The sequence below is a fragment of the Euprymna scolopes genome, chromosome 25 (genome assembly GCF_053919585.1).
Source record: "Euprymna scolopes isolate OS-2025 chromosome 25, ASM5391958v1, whole genome shotgun sequence".
NCBI lineage: Eukaryota > Metazoa > Mollusca > Cephalopoda > Sepiida > Sepiolidae > Euprymna > Euprymna scolopes.
This window is the reverse complement of record NC_136506.1, coordinates 60,815,416-60,833,929: the sequence shown is the minus strand read 5'-3', so window position 1 is coordinate 60,833,929 and position 18,514 is coordinate 60,815,416. Positions and strand designations below refer to the sequence as shown.

General features: G+C 16.6%; 1 protein-coding gene across 4 annotated transcripts in view; it reads right to left on the bottom strand.

Annotated features, from left to right (window-relative positions):
- LOC145247378 (alsin-like) overlaps positions 1-18,514 on the bottom strand; it is a 287,548-nt gene continuing 269,034 nt past the window's right edge. For 2 of the 4 annotated variants that reach the window (XM_080109061.1, XM_080109063.1), the window contains one exon: positions 1-430. In XM_080109061.1, the coding sequence (XP_079965187.1) occupies positions 389-430 (42 nt within the window). In that variant the 3' untranslated portion in view covers positions 1-388. The remainder of the gene's footprint in view (positions 431-18,514) is intronic. The other 2 variants (XM_080109060.1, XM_080109062.1) reach the window with 1 other exon arrangement.

Below are 18,514 nucleotides of genomic sequence, written 5' to 3'. Positions count from 1 at the left end.
TTTTCTTTTCATTTTCAAGAGATTTTCTGAACGGTTTTTAAAACTATTGTCAAAATTAATTTAATGATAATTCCTAATTTGATGAAGAAATAAAAACCTGATTTGTATTTTTATGAGTTTTTTTTTTATCTTGTCAGAAACTAAACAAAGGAATAATAAAGTCATTTTACTTCATAAGAAATATCAAAGAAAATTTCTTAAAAATTAAACTGTTAAACTGTTATTGTCTGAAGATCAAATGGAACCAATTCAGTTTTGTGTTTGTTTTTTCTCATGAAAATTCACAAACATAGCACATGCTTACAGGTTTTAGATACAATTCAAATTCTTCAGTTAAGTGAATGATTATATTCCTCCCCTGCCTGAGCTGATGATGACAATATTGGATTCAAGTAGGCATCTTTTCATGCTGGATCTGAAAATAACAAGCCTAAAAAAAAAAATAAATAATAAAAATAAATACATAAAATTACAGTTTTTTCTTCTTAACGACATGAACCAGTGCTAAAGAAAAGTAAATGGTTATTAAGAAAACAAAATCAAATTACAGTTTTTTTTTCTTCTTAATAACATGAACTTATGCTAAAGAAAAGTAAATGGCTATTCAGGTTACAATTAGATATTTTAGGGCAAAAATGTTGTGACTTTAGTCCAAAAATTTGGCTAAGTTATTTTTAGTGAAGAATACAAATATCAAGAATCTATTTTTTATGTTATTTTTAGTGAAGAATACAAATATCTAGAATCTATTTTTTATGTTATTTTTAGTGAAAAATACAAATATCTAGAATCTATTTTTTATGTTATTTTTAGTGAAAAATACAAATATCTAGAATCTATTTTTTATGTTATTTTTAGTGAAAAATACAAATATCTAGAATCTATTTTTTATGTTATTTTTAGTGAAAAGTACAAATATCTAGAATCTATTTTTTATGTTATTTTTAGTGAAAAGTACAAATATCTAGAATCTATTTTTTATGTTATTTTTAGTGAAAAGTACAAATATCTAGAATCTATTTTTTAAGTTATTTTTAGTGAAAAATACAAATATCTAGAATCTATTTTTTATGTTATTTTTAGTGAAAAGTACAAATATCTAGAATCTATTTTTTATGTTATTTTTAGTGACAAATACAAATATCTAGAATCTATTTTTTATGTTATTTTTAGTGAAAAATACAAATATCTAGAATCTATTTTTTAAGTTATTTTTAGTGAAAAATACAAATATCTAGAATCTATTTTTTATGTTATTTTTAGTGAAAAATACAAATATCTAGAATCTATTTTTTATGTTATTTTTAGTGAAAAGTACAAATATCTAGAATCTATTTTTTAAGTTATTTTTAGTGAAAAATACAAATATCTAGAATCTATTTTTTATGTTATTTTTAGTGAAAAATACAAATATCTAGAATCTATTTTTTATGCTATTTTTAGTGAAAAGTACAAATATCTAGAATCTATTTTTTATGTTATTTTTAGTGAAAAATACAAATATCTAGAATCTATTTTTTATGTTATTTTTATTGAAAAATACAAATATCTAGAATCTATTTTTTATGTTATTTTTAGTGAAAAGTACAAATATCTAGAATCTATTTTTTATGTTATTTTTAGTGAAAAATAGAAATATCTAGAATCTATTTTTAAGTTATTTTTAGTGAACAATACAAATATCTAGAATCTATTTTTTATGTTATTTTTAGTGGAAAATACAAATATCTAGAATCTATTTTTTATGTTATTTTTAGTGAAAAATACAAATATCTAGAATCTATTTTTAAGTTATTTTTAGTGAAAAATACAAATATCTAGAATCTATTTTTTATGTTATTTTTAGTGGAAAATACAAATATCTAGAATCTATTTTTTATGTTATTTTTAGTGAAAAATACAAATATCTAGAATCTATTTTTTATGTTATTTTTAGTGGAAAATACAAATATCTAGAATCTATTTTTTATGTTATTTTTAGTGAAAAATACAAATATCTAGAATCTATTTTTTATGTTATTTTTAGTGGAAAATACAAATATCTAGAATCTATTTTTTATGTTATTTTTAGTGAAAAATACAAATATCTAGAATCTATTTTTAAGTTATTTTTAGTGAAAAATACAAATATCTAGAATCTATTTTTTAAGTTATTTTTAGTGAAAAATACAAATATCTAGAATCTATTTTTTATGTTATTTTTAGTGAAAAATACAAATATCTAGAATCTATTTTTTATGTTATTTTTAGTGAAAAATACAAATATCTAGAATCTATTTTTTATGTTATTTTTAGTGAAAAATACAAATATCTAGAATCTATTTTTTATGCTATTTTTAGTGAAAAATAGAAATATCTAGAATCTATTTTTTATGTTATTTTTAGTGAAAAATACAAATATCTAGAATCTATTTTTTATGTTATTTTTAGTGAAAAATACATATATCTAGAATCTATTTTTTATGTTATTTTTAGTGAAAAATACAAATATCTAGAATCTATTTTTTAAGTTATTTTTAGTGAAAAATACAAATATCTAGAATCTATTTTTTATGTTATTTTTAGTGAAAAATACAAATATCTAGAATCTATTTTTTATGTTATTTTTAGTGAAAAATACAAATATCTAGAATCTATTTTTTATGTTATTTTTAGTGAAAAATACAAATATCTAGAATCTATTTTTTATGCTATTTTTAGTGAAAAATAGAAATATCTAGAATCTATTTTTTATGTTATTTTTAGTGAAAAATACAAATATCTAGAATCTATTTTTTATGTTATTTTTAGTGAAAAATACATATATCTAGAATCTATTTTTTATGTTATTTTTAGTGAAAAATACAAATATCTAGAATCTATTTTTAAGTTATTTTTAGTGAAAAATACAAATATCTAGAATCTATTTTTTATGCTATTTTTAGTGAAAAGTACAAATATCTAGAATCTATTTTTTATGTTATTTTTATTGAAAAATACAAATATTTAGAATCTATTTTTTATGTTATCTTTAGTGAAAAATACAAATATCTAGAATCTATTTTTTAAGTTATTTTTAGTGACAAATACAAATATCTAGAATCTATTTTTATGTTTTTTTTAGTGAAAAATAGAAATATCTAGAATCTATTTTAAAGTTATTTTTAGTGAAAAATACAAATATCTAGAATCTATTTTTTATGTTATTTTTAGTGGAAAATACAAATATCTAGAATCTATTTTTAAGTTATTTTTAGTGAAAAATACAAATATCTAGAATCTATTTTTTATGTTATTTTTAGTGAAAAGTACAAATATCTAGAATCTATTTTTTATGTTATTTTTAGTAAACAATACAAATATCTAGAATCTATTTTTTATGTTATTTTTAGTGAAAAATACAAATATCTAGAATCTATTTTTTAAGTTATTTTTAGTAAACAATACAAATATCTAGAATCTATTTTTTATGTTATTTTTAGCAAAAAATACAAATATCTAGAATCTATTTTTTATGTTATTTTTAGTGAAAAATACAAATATCTAGAATCTATTTTTTATGTTATTTTTAGCGAAAAATACAAATATCTAGAATCTATTTTTTATGTTATTTTTAGTGAAAAATACAAATATCTAGAATCTATTTTTTATGTTATTTTTAGTAAACAATACAAATATCTAGAATCTATTTTTTATGTTATTTTTAGTGAAAAATACAAATATCTAGAATCTATTTTTTAAGTTATTTTTAGTAAACAATACAAATATCTAGAATCTATTTTTTATGTTATTTTTAGTGAAAAATACAAATATCTAGAATCTATTTTTTATGTTATTTTTAGTGAAAAATACAAATATCTAGAATCTATTTTTTATGTTATTTTTAGTGAAAAGTACAAATATCTAGAATCTATTTTTTAAGTTATTTTTAGTAAAAAATACAAATATCTAGAATCTATTTTTTTACGTTATTTTTAGCAAAAAATACAAATATCTAGAATCTATTTTTTATGTTATTTTTAGTGAAAAATACAAATATCTAGAATCTTTTTTTTATGTTATTTTTAGTGAAAAGTACAAATATCTAGAATCTATTTTTTATGTTATTTTTAGTGAAAAATACAAATATCTAGAATCTATTTTTTAAGTTATTTTTAGTCAAAAATACAAATATCTAGAATCTATTTTTTATGTTATTTTTAGTGAAAAATACAAATATCTAGAATCTATTTTTTAAGTTATTTTTATTGAAAAATACAAATATCTAGAATCTATTTTTTAAGTTATTTTTAGTGAAAAATACAAATATCTAGAATCTATTTTTTTATGTTATTTTTAGTGGAAAATACAAATATCTAGAATCTATTTTTAAGTTATTTTTAGTGAAAAATACAAATATCTAGAATCTATTTTTTATGTTATTTTTAGTGAAAAGTACAAATATCTAGAATCTATTTTTTATGTTATTTTTAGTGAAAAGTACAAATATCTAGAATCTATTTTTTATGTTATTTTTAGTGAAAAATACAAATATCTAGAATCTATTTTTTATGTTATTTTTAGTGAAAAATACAAATATCTAGAATCTATTTTTTATGCTATTTTTAGTGAAAAATAGAAATATCTAGAATCTATTTTTTATGTTATTTTTAGTGAAAAATACAAATATCTAGAATCTATTTTTTATGTTATTTTTAGTGAAAAATACATATATCTAGAATCTATTTTTTATGTTATTTTTAGTGAAAAATACAAATATCTAGAATCTATTTTTAAGTTATTTTTAGTGAAAAATACAAATATCTAGAATCTATTTTTTATGCTATTTTTAGTGAAAAGTACAAATATCTAGAATCTATTTTTTATGTTATTTTTATTGAAAAATACAAATATTTAGAATCTATTTTTTATGTTATCTTTAGTGAAAAATACAAATATCTAGAATCTATTTTTTAAGTTATTTTTAGTGACAAATACAAATATCTAGAATCTATTTTTATGTTTTTTTTAGTGAAAAATAGAAATATCTAGAATCTATTTTAAAGTTATTTTTAGTGAAAAATACAAATATCTAGAATCTATTTTTTATGTTATTTTTAGTGGAAAATACAAATATCTAGAATCTATTTTTAAGTTATTTTTAGTGAAAAATACAAATATCTAGAATCTATTTTTTATGTTATTTTTAGTGAAAAGTACAAATATCTAGAATCTATTTTTTATGTTATTTTTAGTAAACAATACAAATATCTAGAATCTATTTTTTATGTTATTTTTAGTGAAAAATACAAATATCTAGAATCTATTTTTTAAGTTATTTTTAGTAAACAATACAAATATCTAGAATCTATTTTTTATGTTATTTTTAGCAAAAAATACAAATATCTAGAATCTATTTTTTATGTTATTTTTAGTGAAAAATACAAATATCTAGAATCTATTTTTTATGTTATTTTTAGCGAAAAATACAAATATCTAGAATCTATTTTTTATGTTATTTTTAGTGAAAAATACAAATATCTAGAATCTATTTTTTATGTTATTTTTAGTAAACAATACAAATATCTAGAATCTATTTTTTATGTTATTTTTAGTGAAAAATACAAATATCTAGAATCTATTTTTTAAGTTATTTTTAGCGAAAAATACAAATATCTAGAATCTATTTTTTATGTTATTTTTAGCAAAAAATACAAATATCTAGAATCTATTTTTTATGTTATTTTTAGCAAAAAATACAAATATCTAGAATCTATTTTTTATGTTATTTTTAGTGAAAAATACAAATATCTAGAATCTATTTTTTATGTTATTTTTAGTGAAAAGTACAAATATCTAGAATCTATTTTTTAAGTTATTTTTAGTAAAAAATACAAATATCTAGAATCTATTTTTTTACGTTATTTTTAGCAAAAAATACAAATATCTAGAATCTATTTTTTATGTTATTTTTAGTGAAAAATACAAATATCTAGAATCTTTTTTTTATGTTATTTTTAGTGAAAAGTACAAATATCTAGAATCTATTTTTTATGTTATTTTTAGTGAAAAATACAAATATCTAGAATCTATTTTTTAAGTTATTTTTAGTCAAAAATACAAATATCTAGAATCTATTTTTTATGTTATTTTTAGTGAAAAATACAAATATCTAGAATCTATTTTTTAAGTTATTTTTATTGAAAAATACAAATATCTAGAATCTATTTTTTAAGTTATTTTTAGTGAAAAATACAAATATCTAGAATCTATTTTTTATGTTATTTTTAGTGGAAAATACAAATATCTAGAATCTATTTTTAAGTTATTTTTAGTGAAAAATACAAATATCTAGAATCTATTTTTTATGTTATTTTTAGTGAAAAGTACAAATATCTAGAATCTATTTTTTAAGTTATTTTTAGTAAAAAATACAAATATCTAGAATCTATTTTTTATGTTATTTTTAGTGACAAATACAAATATCTAGAATCTATTTTTTATGTTATTTTTAGTAAAAAATACAAATATCTAGAATCTATTTTTTATGTTATTTTTAGTGACAAATACAAATATCTAGAATCTATTTTTTAAGTTATTTTTAGTGAAAAATACAAATATTTAGAATCTATTTTTTATGTTATTTTTAGTGAAAAGTACAAATATCTAGAATCTATTTTTTAAGTTATTTTTAGTAAAAAATACAAATATCTAGAATCTATTTTTTAAGTTATTTTTAGCAAAAAATACACATATCTAGAATCTATTTTTTATGTTATTTTTAGTGAAAAATACAAATAACTAGAATCTATTTTTTATGTTATTTTTAGTGAAAAGTACAAATATCTAGAATCTATTTTTTATATTATTTTTAGTGAAAAATACAAATATCTAGAATCTATTTTTTAAGTTATTTTTAGTGAAAAATACAAATATCTAGAATCTATTTTTTATGTTATTTTTAGTGAAAAATACAAATATCTAGAATCTATTTTTTAAGTTATTTTTATTGAAAAATACAAATATCTAGAATCTATTTTTTAAGTTATTTTTAGTGAAAAATACAAATATCTAGAATCTATTTTTTATGTTATTTTTAGTGGAAAATACAAATATCTAGAATCTATTTTTAAGTTATTTTTAGTGAAAAATACAAATATCTAGAATCTATTTTTTATGTTATTTTTAGTGAAAAGTACAAATATCTAGAATCTATTTTTTAAGTTATTTTTAGTAAAAAATACAAATATCTAGAATCTATTTTTTATGTTATTTTTAGTGAAAAATACAAATATCTAGAATCTATTTTTTATGTTATTTTTAGTGAAAAGTACAAATATCTAGAATCTATTTTTTATGTTATTTTTAGTGAAAAATAAAAATATCTAGAATCTATTTTTTAAGTTATTTTTAGTGAAAAATACAAATATCTAGAATCTATTTTTTATGTTATTTTTAGTGAAAAGTACAAATATCTAGAATCTATTTTTTATGTTATTTTTAGTGAAAAATACAAATATCTAGAATCTATTTTTTAAGTTATTTTTAGTGAAAAATACAAATATCTAGAATCTATTTTTTATGTTATTTTTAGTGAAAAGTACAAATATCTAGAATCTATTTTTTATGTTATTTTTAGTGAAAAATACAAATATCTAGAATCTATTTTTTAAGTTATTTTTAGTGAAAAATACAAATATCTAGAATCTATTTTTAATGTTATTTTTAGTGAAAAGTACAAATATCTAGAATCTATTTTTTATGTTATTTTTAGTGAAAAATACAAATATCTAGAATCTATTTTTTAAGTTATGTTTAGTGAAAAGTACAAATATCTAGAATCTATTTTTTATGTTATTTTTAGTGAAAAATACAAATATCTAGAATCTATTTTTTATGTTAATTTTAGTGAAAAATACAAATATCTAGAATCTATTTTTTATGTTATTTGTAGTGAAAAATACAAATATCTAGAATCTATTTTTTATGTTATTTTTAGTGAAAAATACAAATATCTAGAATCTATTTTTTATGTTATTTTTCGTGAAAAGTACAAATATCTAGAATCTATTTTTATGTTATTTTTAGTGAAAAATACAAATATCTAGAATCTATTTTTTATGTTATTTTTAGTGAAGAATACAAATATCTAGAATCTATTTTTTATGTTATTTTTAGTGAAGAATACAAATATCTAGAATCTATTTTCTATGTTATTTTTAGTGAAAAATACAAATATCTAGAATCTATTTTTTATGTTATTTTTAGTGAAAAATACAAATATCTAGAATCTATTTTTTATGTTATTTTTAGTGAAAAATACAAATATCTAGAATCTATTTTTTATGTTATTTTTAGTGAAAAGTACAAATATCTAGAATCTATTTTTTATGTTATTTTTAGTGAAAAATACAAATATCTAGAATCTATTTTTTATGTTATTTTTAGTGAAAAGTACAAATATCTAGAATCTATTTTTTATGTTATTTTTAGTGAAAAATACAAATATCTAGAATCTATTTTTTAAGTTATTTTTAGTGAAAAATACAAATATCTAGAATCTATTTTTTATGTTATTTTTAGTGAAAAATACAAATATCTAGAATCTATATTTTATGTTATTTTTAGTGGAAAATAGAAATATCTAGAATCTATTTTTAAGTTATTTTTAGTAAAAAATAGAAATTTCTAGAATCTATTTTTTATGTTATTTTTAGTGAAAAATACAAATATCTAGAATCTATTTTTTATGTTATTTTTAGTGAAAAGTACAAATATCTAGAATCTATTTTTTATGTTATTTTTAGTGAAAAGTACAAATATCTAGAATCTATTTTTTATGTTATTTTTAGTGAAAAATACATATATCTAGAATCTATTTTTTATGTTATTTTAGTGAAAAATACAAATATCTAGAATCTATATTTTATGTTATTTTTAGTGAAAAATACAAATATCTAGAATCTATTTTTAAGTTATTTTTAGTGAAAAATACAAATATCTAGAATCTATTTTTTATGCTATTTTTAGTGAAAAGTACAAATATCTAGAATCTATTTTTTATGTTATTTTTATTGAAAAATACAAATATTTAGAATCTATTTTTTATGTTATCTTTAGTGAAAAATACAAATATCTAGAATCTATTTTTTAAGTTATTTTTAGTGACAAATACAAATATCTAGAATCTATTTTTATGTTTTTTTTAGTGAAAAATAGAAATATCTAGAATCTATTTTAAAGTTATTTTTAGTGAAAAATACAAATATCTAGAATCTATTTTTTATGTTATTTTTAGTGGAAAATACAAATATCTAGAATCTATTTTTAAGTTATTTTTAGTGAAAACTACAAATATCTAGAATCTATTTTTTATGTTATTTTTAGTGAAAAGTACAAATATCTAGAATCTATTTTTTAAGTTATTTTTAGTAAAAAATACAAATATCTAGAATCTATTTTTTATGTTATTTTTAGTGACAAATACAAATATCTAGAATCTATTTTTTATGTTATTTTTAGTAAAAAATACAAATATCTAGAATCTATTTTTTATGTTATTTTTAGTGACAAATACAAATATCTAGAATCTATTTTTTAAGTTATTTTTAGTGAAAAATACAAATATTTAGAATCTATTTTTTATGTTATTTTTAGTGAAAAGTACAAATATCTAGAATCTATTTTTTAAGTTATTTTTAGTAAAAAATACAAATATCTAGAATCTATTTTTTAAGTTATTTTTAGCAAAAAATACACATATCTAGAATCTATTTTTTATGTTATTTTTAGTGAAAAATACAAATAACTAGAATCTATTTTTTATGTTATTTTTAGTGAAAAGTACAAATATCTAGAATCTATTTTTTATATTATTTTTAGTGAAAAATACAAATATCTAGAATCTATTTTTTAAGTTATTTTTATTGAAAAATACAAATATCTAGAATCTATTTTTTAAGTTATTTTTAGTGAAAAATACAAATATCTAGAATCTATTTTTTATGTTATTTTTAGTGGAAAATACAAATATCTAGAATCTATTTTTAAGTTATTTTTAGTGAAAAATACAAATATCTAGAATCTATTTTTTATGTTATTTTTAGTGAAAAGTACAAATATCTAGAATCTATTTTTTAAGTTATTTTTAGTAAAAAATACAAATATCTAGAATCTATTTTTTATGTTATTTTTAGTGAAAAATACAAATATCTAGAATCTATTTTTTATGTTATTTTTAGTGAAAAGTACAAATATCTAGAATCTATTTTTTATGTTATTTTTAGTGAAAAATAAAAATATCTAGAATCTATTTTTTAAGTTATTTTTAGTGAAAAATACAAATATCTAGAATCTATTTTTTATGTTATTTTTAGTGAAAAGTACAAATATCTAGAATCTATTTTTTATGTTATTTTTAGTGAAAAATACAAATATCTAGAATCTATTTTTTAAGTTATTTTTAGTGAAAAATACAAATATCTAGAATCTATTTTTTTTGTTATTTTTAGTGAAAAGTACAAATATCTAGAATCTATTTTTTATGTTATTTTTAGTGAAAAATACAAATATCTAGAATCTATTTTTTAAGTTATTTTTAGTGAAAAATACAAATATCTAGAATCTATTTTTTATGTTATTTTTAGTGAAAAGTACAAATATCTAGAATCTATTTTTTATGTTATTTTTAGTGAAAAATACAAATATCTAGAATCTATTTTTTAAGTTATGTTTAGTGAAAAGTACAAATATCTAGAATCTATTTTTTATGTTATTTTTAGTGAAAAATACAAATATCTAGAATCTATTTTTTATGTTATTTTTAGTGAAAAATACAAATATCTAGAATCTATTTTTTATGTTATTTGTAGTGAAAAATACAAATATCTAGAATCTATTTTTTATGTTATTTTTAGTGAAAAATACAAATATCTAGAATCTATTTTTTATGTTATTTTTCGTGAAAAGTACAAATATCTAGAATCTATTTTTTATGTTATTTTTAGTGAAAACTACAAATATCTAGAATCTATTTTTTATGTTATTTTTAGTGAAAAATACAAATATCTAGAATCTATTTTTAAGTTATTTTTAGTGAAAAATACAAATATCTAGAATCTATTTTTTATGTTATTTTTAGTGAAAAATACAAATATCTAGAATCTATTTTTTATGTTACTTTTAGTGAAAAGTACAAATATCTAGAATCTATTTTTTATGTTATTTTTAGTGAACAGTACAAATATCTAGAATCTTTTTTTAAGTTATTTTTAGTGAAAAATACAAATATCTAGAATCTATTTTTAAGTTATTTTTAGTGAAAAATACAAATATCTAGAATCTATTTTTTATGTTATTTTTAGTGAAAAGTACAAATATCTAGAATCTATTTTTTATGTTATTTTTAGTGAAAAATACAAATATCTAGAATCTATTTTTTAAGTTATTTTTAGTGAAAAGTACAAATATCTAGAATGTATTTTTTATGTTATTTTTAGTGAAAAGTACAAATATCTAGAATCTATTTTTATGTTATTTTTAGTGAAAAATACAAATATCTAGAATCTATTTTTTATGCTATTTTTAGTGAAAAGTACAAATATCTAGAATCTATTTTTAAGTTATTTTTAGTGAAAAATACAAATATCTAGAATCTATTTTTTATGTTATTTTTAGTGAAAAATACAAATATCTAGAATCTATTTTTTAAGTTATTTTTAGTGAAAAGTACAAATATCTAGAATCTATTTTTTATGTTATTTTTAGTGAAAAATACAAATATCTAGAATCTATTTTTAAGTTATTTTTAGTGAAAAGTACAAATATCTAGAATCTATTTTTTATGTTATTTTTAGTGAAAAATACAAATATCTAGAATCTATTTTTTAAGTTATTTTTAGTGAAAAGTACAAATATCTAGAATCTATTTTTTATGTTATTTTTAGTGAAAAGTACAAATATCTAGAATCTATTTTTATGTTATTTTTAGTGAAAAATACAAATATCTAGAATCTATTTTTTATGTTATTTTTAGTGAAAAATAGAAATATCTAGAATCTATTTTTTATGTTATTTTTATTGAAAAGTACAAATATCTAGAATCTATTTTTTATGTTATTTTTAGTGAAAAGTACAAATATCTAGAATCTATTTTTATGTTATTTTTAGTGAAAAATACAAATATCTAGAATCTATTTTTTATGTTATTTTTAGTGAAAAGTACAAATATCTAGAATCTATTTTTTATGTTATTTTTAGTGAAAAATACAAATATCTAGAATCTATTTTTTAAGTTATTTTTAGTGAAAAGTACAAATATCTAGAATCTATTTTTTATGTTATTTTTAGTGAAAAGTACAAATATCTAGAATCTATTTTTATGTTATTTTTAGTGAAAAATACAAATATCTAGAATCTATTTTTTATGTTATTTTTAGTGAAAAATACAAATATCTAGAATCTATTTTTTATGTTATTTTTAGTGAAAAATACAAATATCTAGAATCTATTTTTTATGTTATTTTTAGTGAAAAGTACAAATATCTAGAATCTATTTTTTATGTTATTTTTAGTGAAAAGTACAAATATCTAGAATCTATTTTTAAATTATTTTTAGTGAAAAATACAAATATCTAGAATCTATTTTTTATGTTATTTTTAGTGAAAAATACAAATATCTAGAATCTATTTTTTAAGTTATTTTTAGTGAAAAATACAAATATCTAGAATCTATTTTTTATGTTATTTTTAGTGAAAAATACAAATATCTAGAATCTATTTTTAAGTTATTTTTAGTGAAAAATACAAATATCTAGAATCTATTTTTTATGTTATTTTTAGTGAAAAATACAAATATCTAGAATATATTTTTTAAGTTATTTTTAGTGAAACGTACAAATATCTAGAATCTATTTTTTATGTTATTTTTAGTGAAAAATACAAATATCTAGAATCTATTTTTTATGTTATTTTTAGTGAAAAGTACAAATATCTAGAATCTATTTTTAAGTTATTTTTAGTGAAAAATACAAATATCTAGAATCTATTTTTCATGTTATTTTTAGTGAAAAGTACAAATATCTAGAATCTATTTTTTATGTTATTTTTAGTGAAAAATACAAATATCTAGAATCTATTTTTTAAGTTATTTTTAGTAAAAAATACAAATATCTAGAATCTATTTTTTATGTTATTTTTAGTGAAAAATACAAATATCTAGAATCTATGTTTTAAGTTATTTTTAGTGAAAAATACAAATATCTAGAATCTATTTTTTATGTTATTTTTAGTGAAAAGTACAAATATCTAGAATCTATTTTTTATGTTATTTTTAGTGAAAAATACAAATATCTAGAATCTATTTTTTAAGTTATTTTTAGTGAAAAATAGAAATATCTAGAATCTATTTTTTATGTTATTTTTAGTGAACAGTACAAATATCTAGAATCTATTTTTTATGTTATTTTTAGTGAAAAATACAAATATCTAGAATCTATTTTTATGTTATTTTTAGTGAAAAATACAAATATCTAGAATCTATTTTTTATGTTATTTTTAGTGAAAAGTACAAATATCTAGAATCTATTTTTTATGTTATTTTTAGTGAAAAATACAAATATCTAGAATCTATTTTTTATGTTATTTTTAGTGAAAAGTACAAATATCTAGAATCTATTTTTTAAGTTATTTTTAGTGAAAAATACAAATATTTAGGATCTATTTTTTATGTTATTTTTAGTGAAAAGTACAAATATCTAGAATCTATTTTTTAAGTTATTTTTAGTAAAAAATACAAATATCTAGAATCTATTTTTTATGTTATTTTTAGTGAAAAATACAAATATCTAGAATCTATTTTTTATGTTATTTTTAGTGCAAAGTACAAATATCTAGAATCTATTTTTTATGTAATTTTTAGTGAAAAATACAAATATCTAGAATCTATTTTTTAAGTTATTTTTAGTGAAAAATACAAATATCTAGAATCTATTTTTTATGTTATTTTTAGTGAAAAGTACAAATATCTAGAATCTATTTTTATGTTATTTTTAGTGAAAAATACAAATATCTAGAATCTATTTTTTATGTTATTTTTAGTGAAGAATACAAATATCTAGAATCTATTTTTTATGTTATTTTTAGTGAAGAATACAAATATCTAGAATCTATTTTCTATGTTATTTTTAGTGAAAAATACAAATATCTAGAATCTATTTTTTATGTTATTTTTAGTGAAAAATACAAATATCTAGAATCTATTTTTTATGTTATTTTTAGTGAAAAATACAAATATCTAGAATCTATTTTTTATGTTATTTTTAGTGAAAAGTACAAATATCTAGAATCTATTTTTTATGTTATTTTTAGTGAAAAATACAAATATCTAGAATCTATTTTTATGTTATTTTTAGTGAAAAGTACAAATATCTAGAATCTATTTTTTATGTTATTTTTAGTGAAAAATACAAATATCTAGAATCTATTTTTTAAGTTATTTTTAGTGAAAAATACAAATATCTAGAATCTATTTTTTATGTTATTTTTAGTGAAAAATACAAATATCTAGAATCTATATTTTATGTTATTTTTAGTGGAAAATAGAAATATCTAGAATCTATTTTTAAGTTATTTTTAGTAAAAAATAGAAATTTCTAGAATCTATTTTTTATGTTATTTTTAGTGAAAAATACAAATATCTAGAATCTATTTTTTATGTTATTTTTAGTAAAAAATAGAAATATCTAGAATCTATTTTTTAAGTTTTTTTTAGTGAAAAATACAAATATCTAGAATCTATTTTTTAAGTTATTTTTAGTGAAAAATACAAATATCTAGAATCTATATTTTATGTTATTTTTAGTGAAAAATACAAATATCTAGAATCTATTTTTTAAGTTATTTTTAGTGAAAAATACAAATATCTAGAATCTATTTTTTATGTTATTTTTAGTGAAAAATACAAATATCTAGAATCTATTTTTTAAGTTATTTTTAGTGAAAAATACAAATATCTAGAATCTATATTTTATGTTATTTTTAGTGGAAAATAGAAATATCTAGAATCTATTTTTTAAGTTATTTTCAGTGAAAAATACAAATATCTAGAATCTATTTTTTAAGTTATTTTTAGTGAAAAATACAAATATCTAGAATCTATATTTTATGTTATTTTTAGTGAAAAATACAAATATCTAGAATCTATTTTTATGTTATTTTTAGTAAAAAATAGAAATATCTAGAATCTATTTTTATGTTATTTTTAGTAAAAAATAGAAATATCTAGAATCTATTTTTATGTTATTTTTAGTGAAAAATACAAATATCTAGAATCTATTTTTATGTTATTTTTAGTAAAAAATACCTATATCTAGAATCTATTTTTTAAGTTATTTTTAGTAAAAAATAGAAATATCTAGAATCTATTTTTTATGTTATTTTAAGTGAAAAATACAAATATCTAGAATCTATTTTTTATGTTATTTTTAGTGACAAATACAAATATCTAGAATCTATTTTTTATGTTATTTTTAGTGAAAAATACAAATATCTAGAATCTATTTTTAAGTTAATTTTAGTAAAAAATACAAATATCTAGAATCTATTTTTTAAGTTATTTTTAGTAAAAAATAGAAATATCTAGAATCTATTTTTTATGTTATTTTTAGTAAAAAATACAAATATCTAGAATCTATTTTTTAAGTTATTTTTAGCAAAAAATACAAATATCTAGAATCTATTTTTTATGTTATTTCTAGTGAAAAATAAAAATATCTAGAATCTATTTTTTATGTTATTTTTAGTGAAAAGTACAAATATCTAGAATCTATTTTTTATGTTATTTTTAGTGAAAAATACAAATATCTAGAATCTATTTTTTATGTTATTTTTAGTGAAAAATACAAATATCTAGAATCTATTTTTTATGTTATTTTTAGTGAAAAATACAAATATCTAGAATCTATTTTTTATGTTATTTTTAGTGAAAAATACAAATATCTAGCATCTATTTTTTATGCTATTTTTAGTGAAAAATACAAATATCTAGAATATATTTTTATGTTATTTTTAGTGAAAAATACAAATATCCAGAATCTATTTTTTATGCTATTTTTAGTGAAAAATACAAATATCTAGAATCTATTTTTTATGCTATTTTTAGTGAAAAATACAAATATCTAGAATCTATTTTTTATGTTATTTTTAGTGAAAAATACAAATATCTAGAATCTATTTTTTATGTTATTTTTAGTGAAAAATACAAATATCTAGAATCTATTTTTTATGTTATTTTTAGTGAAAAATATAAATATCTAGAATCTATTTTTTATGTTATTTTTAGTGAAAAATACAAATATCTAGAATCTATTTTTTATGTTATTTTTAGTGAAAAAAACAAATATCTAGAATCTATTTTTTATGTTATTTTTAGTGAAAAATACAAATATCTAGAATCTATTTTTTATGCTATTTTTAGTGAAAAATACAAATATCTAGAATCTATTTTTATGTTATTTTTAGTGAAAAATACAAATATCTAGAATCTATTTTTTATGCTATTTTTAGTGAAAAATACAAATATCTAGAATCTATTTTTTATGCTATTTTTAGTGAAAAATACAAATATCTAGAATCTATTTTTTATGTTATTTTTAGTGAAAAATACAAATATCTAGAATCTATTTTTTATGCTATTTTTAGTGACAAATACAAATATCTAGAATCTATTTTTTATGCTATTTTTAGTGAAAAATACAAATATCTAGAATCTATTTTTTATGTTATTTTTAGTGAAAAATACAAATATCTAGAATCTATTTTTTATGCTATTTTTAGTGAAAAATACAAATATCTAGAATCTATTTTTTGTTATTTTTAGTGAAAAATACAAATATCTAGAATCTATTTTTTATGCTATTTTTAATAAAAAAATACAAATATCTAGAATCTATTTTTTATGCTATTTTTAGTGAAAAATACAAATATCTAGAATCTATTTTTTATGTTATTTTTAGTGAAAAATAGAAATATCTAGAATCTATTTTTTGTTATTTTTAGTGAAAAATACAAATATCTAGAATCTATTTTTTATGTTATTTTTAGTGAAAAATACAAATATCTAGAATCTATTTTTTGTTATTTTTAGTGAAAAATACAAATATATAGAATCTATTTTGTATGTTATTTTTAGTGAAAAATACAAATATCTAGAATCTATTTTTTATGTTATTTTTAGTGAAAAATACAAATATCTAGAATCTATTTTTTATGCTATTTTTAGTGAAAAATACAAATATCTAGAATCTATTTTTTATGTTATTTTTAGTGAAAAATACAAATATCTAGAATCTATTTTTTGTTATTTTTAGTGAAAAATACTTATATCTAGAATCTATTTTTCATGTTATTTTTAGTAAAAAATACAAATATCTAGAATCTATTTTTTATGTTATTTTTAGTGAAAAGTACAAATATCTAGAATCTATTTTTTATGTTATTTTTAGTAAAAAGTACAAATATCTAGAATCTATTTTTATGTTATTTTTAGTGAAAAATACAAATATCTAGAATCTATTTTTTATGTTATTTTTAGTGAAAAATACAAATATCTAGAATCTATTTTTTATGTTATTTTTAGTGAAAAATACAAATATCTAGAATCTATTTTTTATGTTATTTTTAGTGAAAAGTACAAATATCTAGAATCTATTTTTTATGTTATTTTTAGTGAAAAGTACAAATATCTAGAATCTATTTTTAAATTATTTTTAGTGAAAAATACAAATATCTAGAATCTATTTTTTATGTTATTTTTAGTGAAAAATACAAATATCTAGAATCTATTTTTTAAGTTATTTTTAGTGAAAAATACAAATATCTAGAATCTATTTTTTATGTTATTTTTAGTGAAAAATACAAATATCTAGAATCTATTTTTAAGTTATTTTTAGTGAAAAATACAAATATCTAGAATCTATTTTTTATGTTATTTTTAGTGAAAAATACAAATATCTAGAATATATTTTTTAAGTTATTTTTAGTGAAACGTACAAATATCTAGAATCTATTTTTTATGTTATTTTTAGTGAAAAATACAAATATCTAGAATCTATTTTTTATGTTATTTTTAGTGAAAAGTACAAATATCTAGAATCTATTTTTAAGTTATTTTTAGTGAAAAATACAAATATCTAGAATCTATTTTTCATGTTATTTTTAGTGAAAAGTACAAATATCTAGAATCTATTTTTTATGTTATTTTTAGTGAAAAATACAAATATCTAGAGTCTATTTTTTAAGTTATTTTTAGTAAAAAATACAAATATCTAGAATCTATTTTTTATGTTATTTTTAGTGAAAAATACAAATATCTAGAATCTATGTTTTAAGTTATTTTTAGTGAAAAATACAAATATCTAGAATCTATTTTTTATGTTATTTTTAGTGAAAAGTACAAATATCTAGAATCTATTTTTTATGTTATTTTTAGTGAAAAATACAAATATCTAGAATCTATTTTTTAAGTTATTTTTAGTGAAAAATAGAAATATCTAGAATC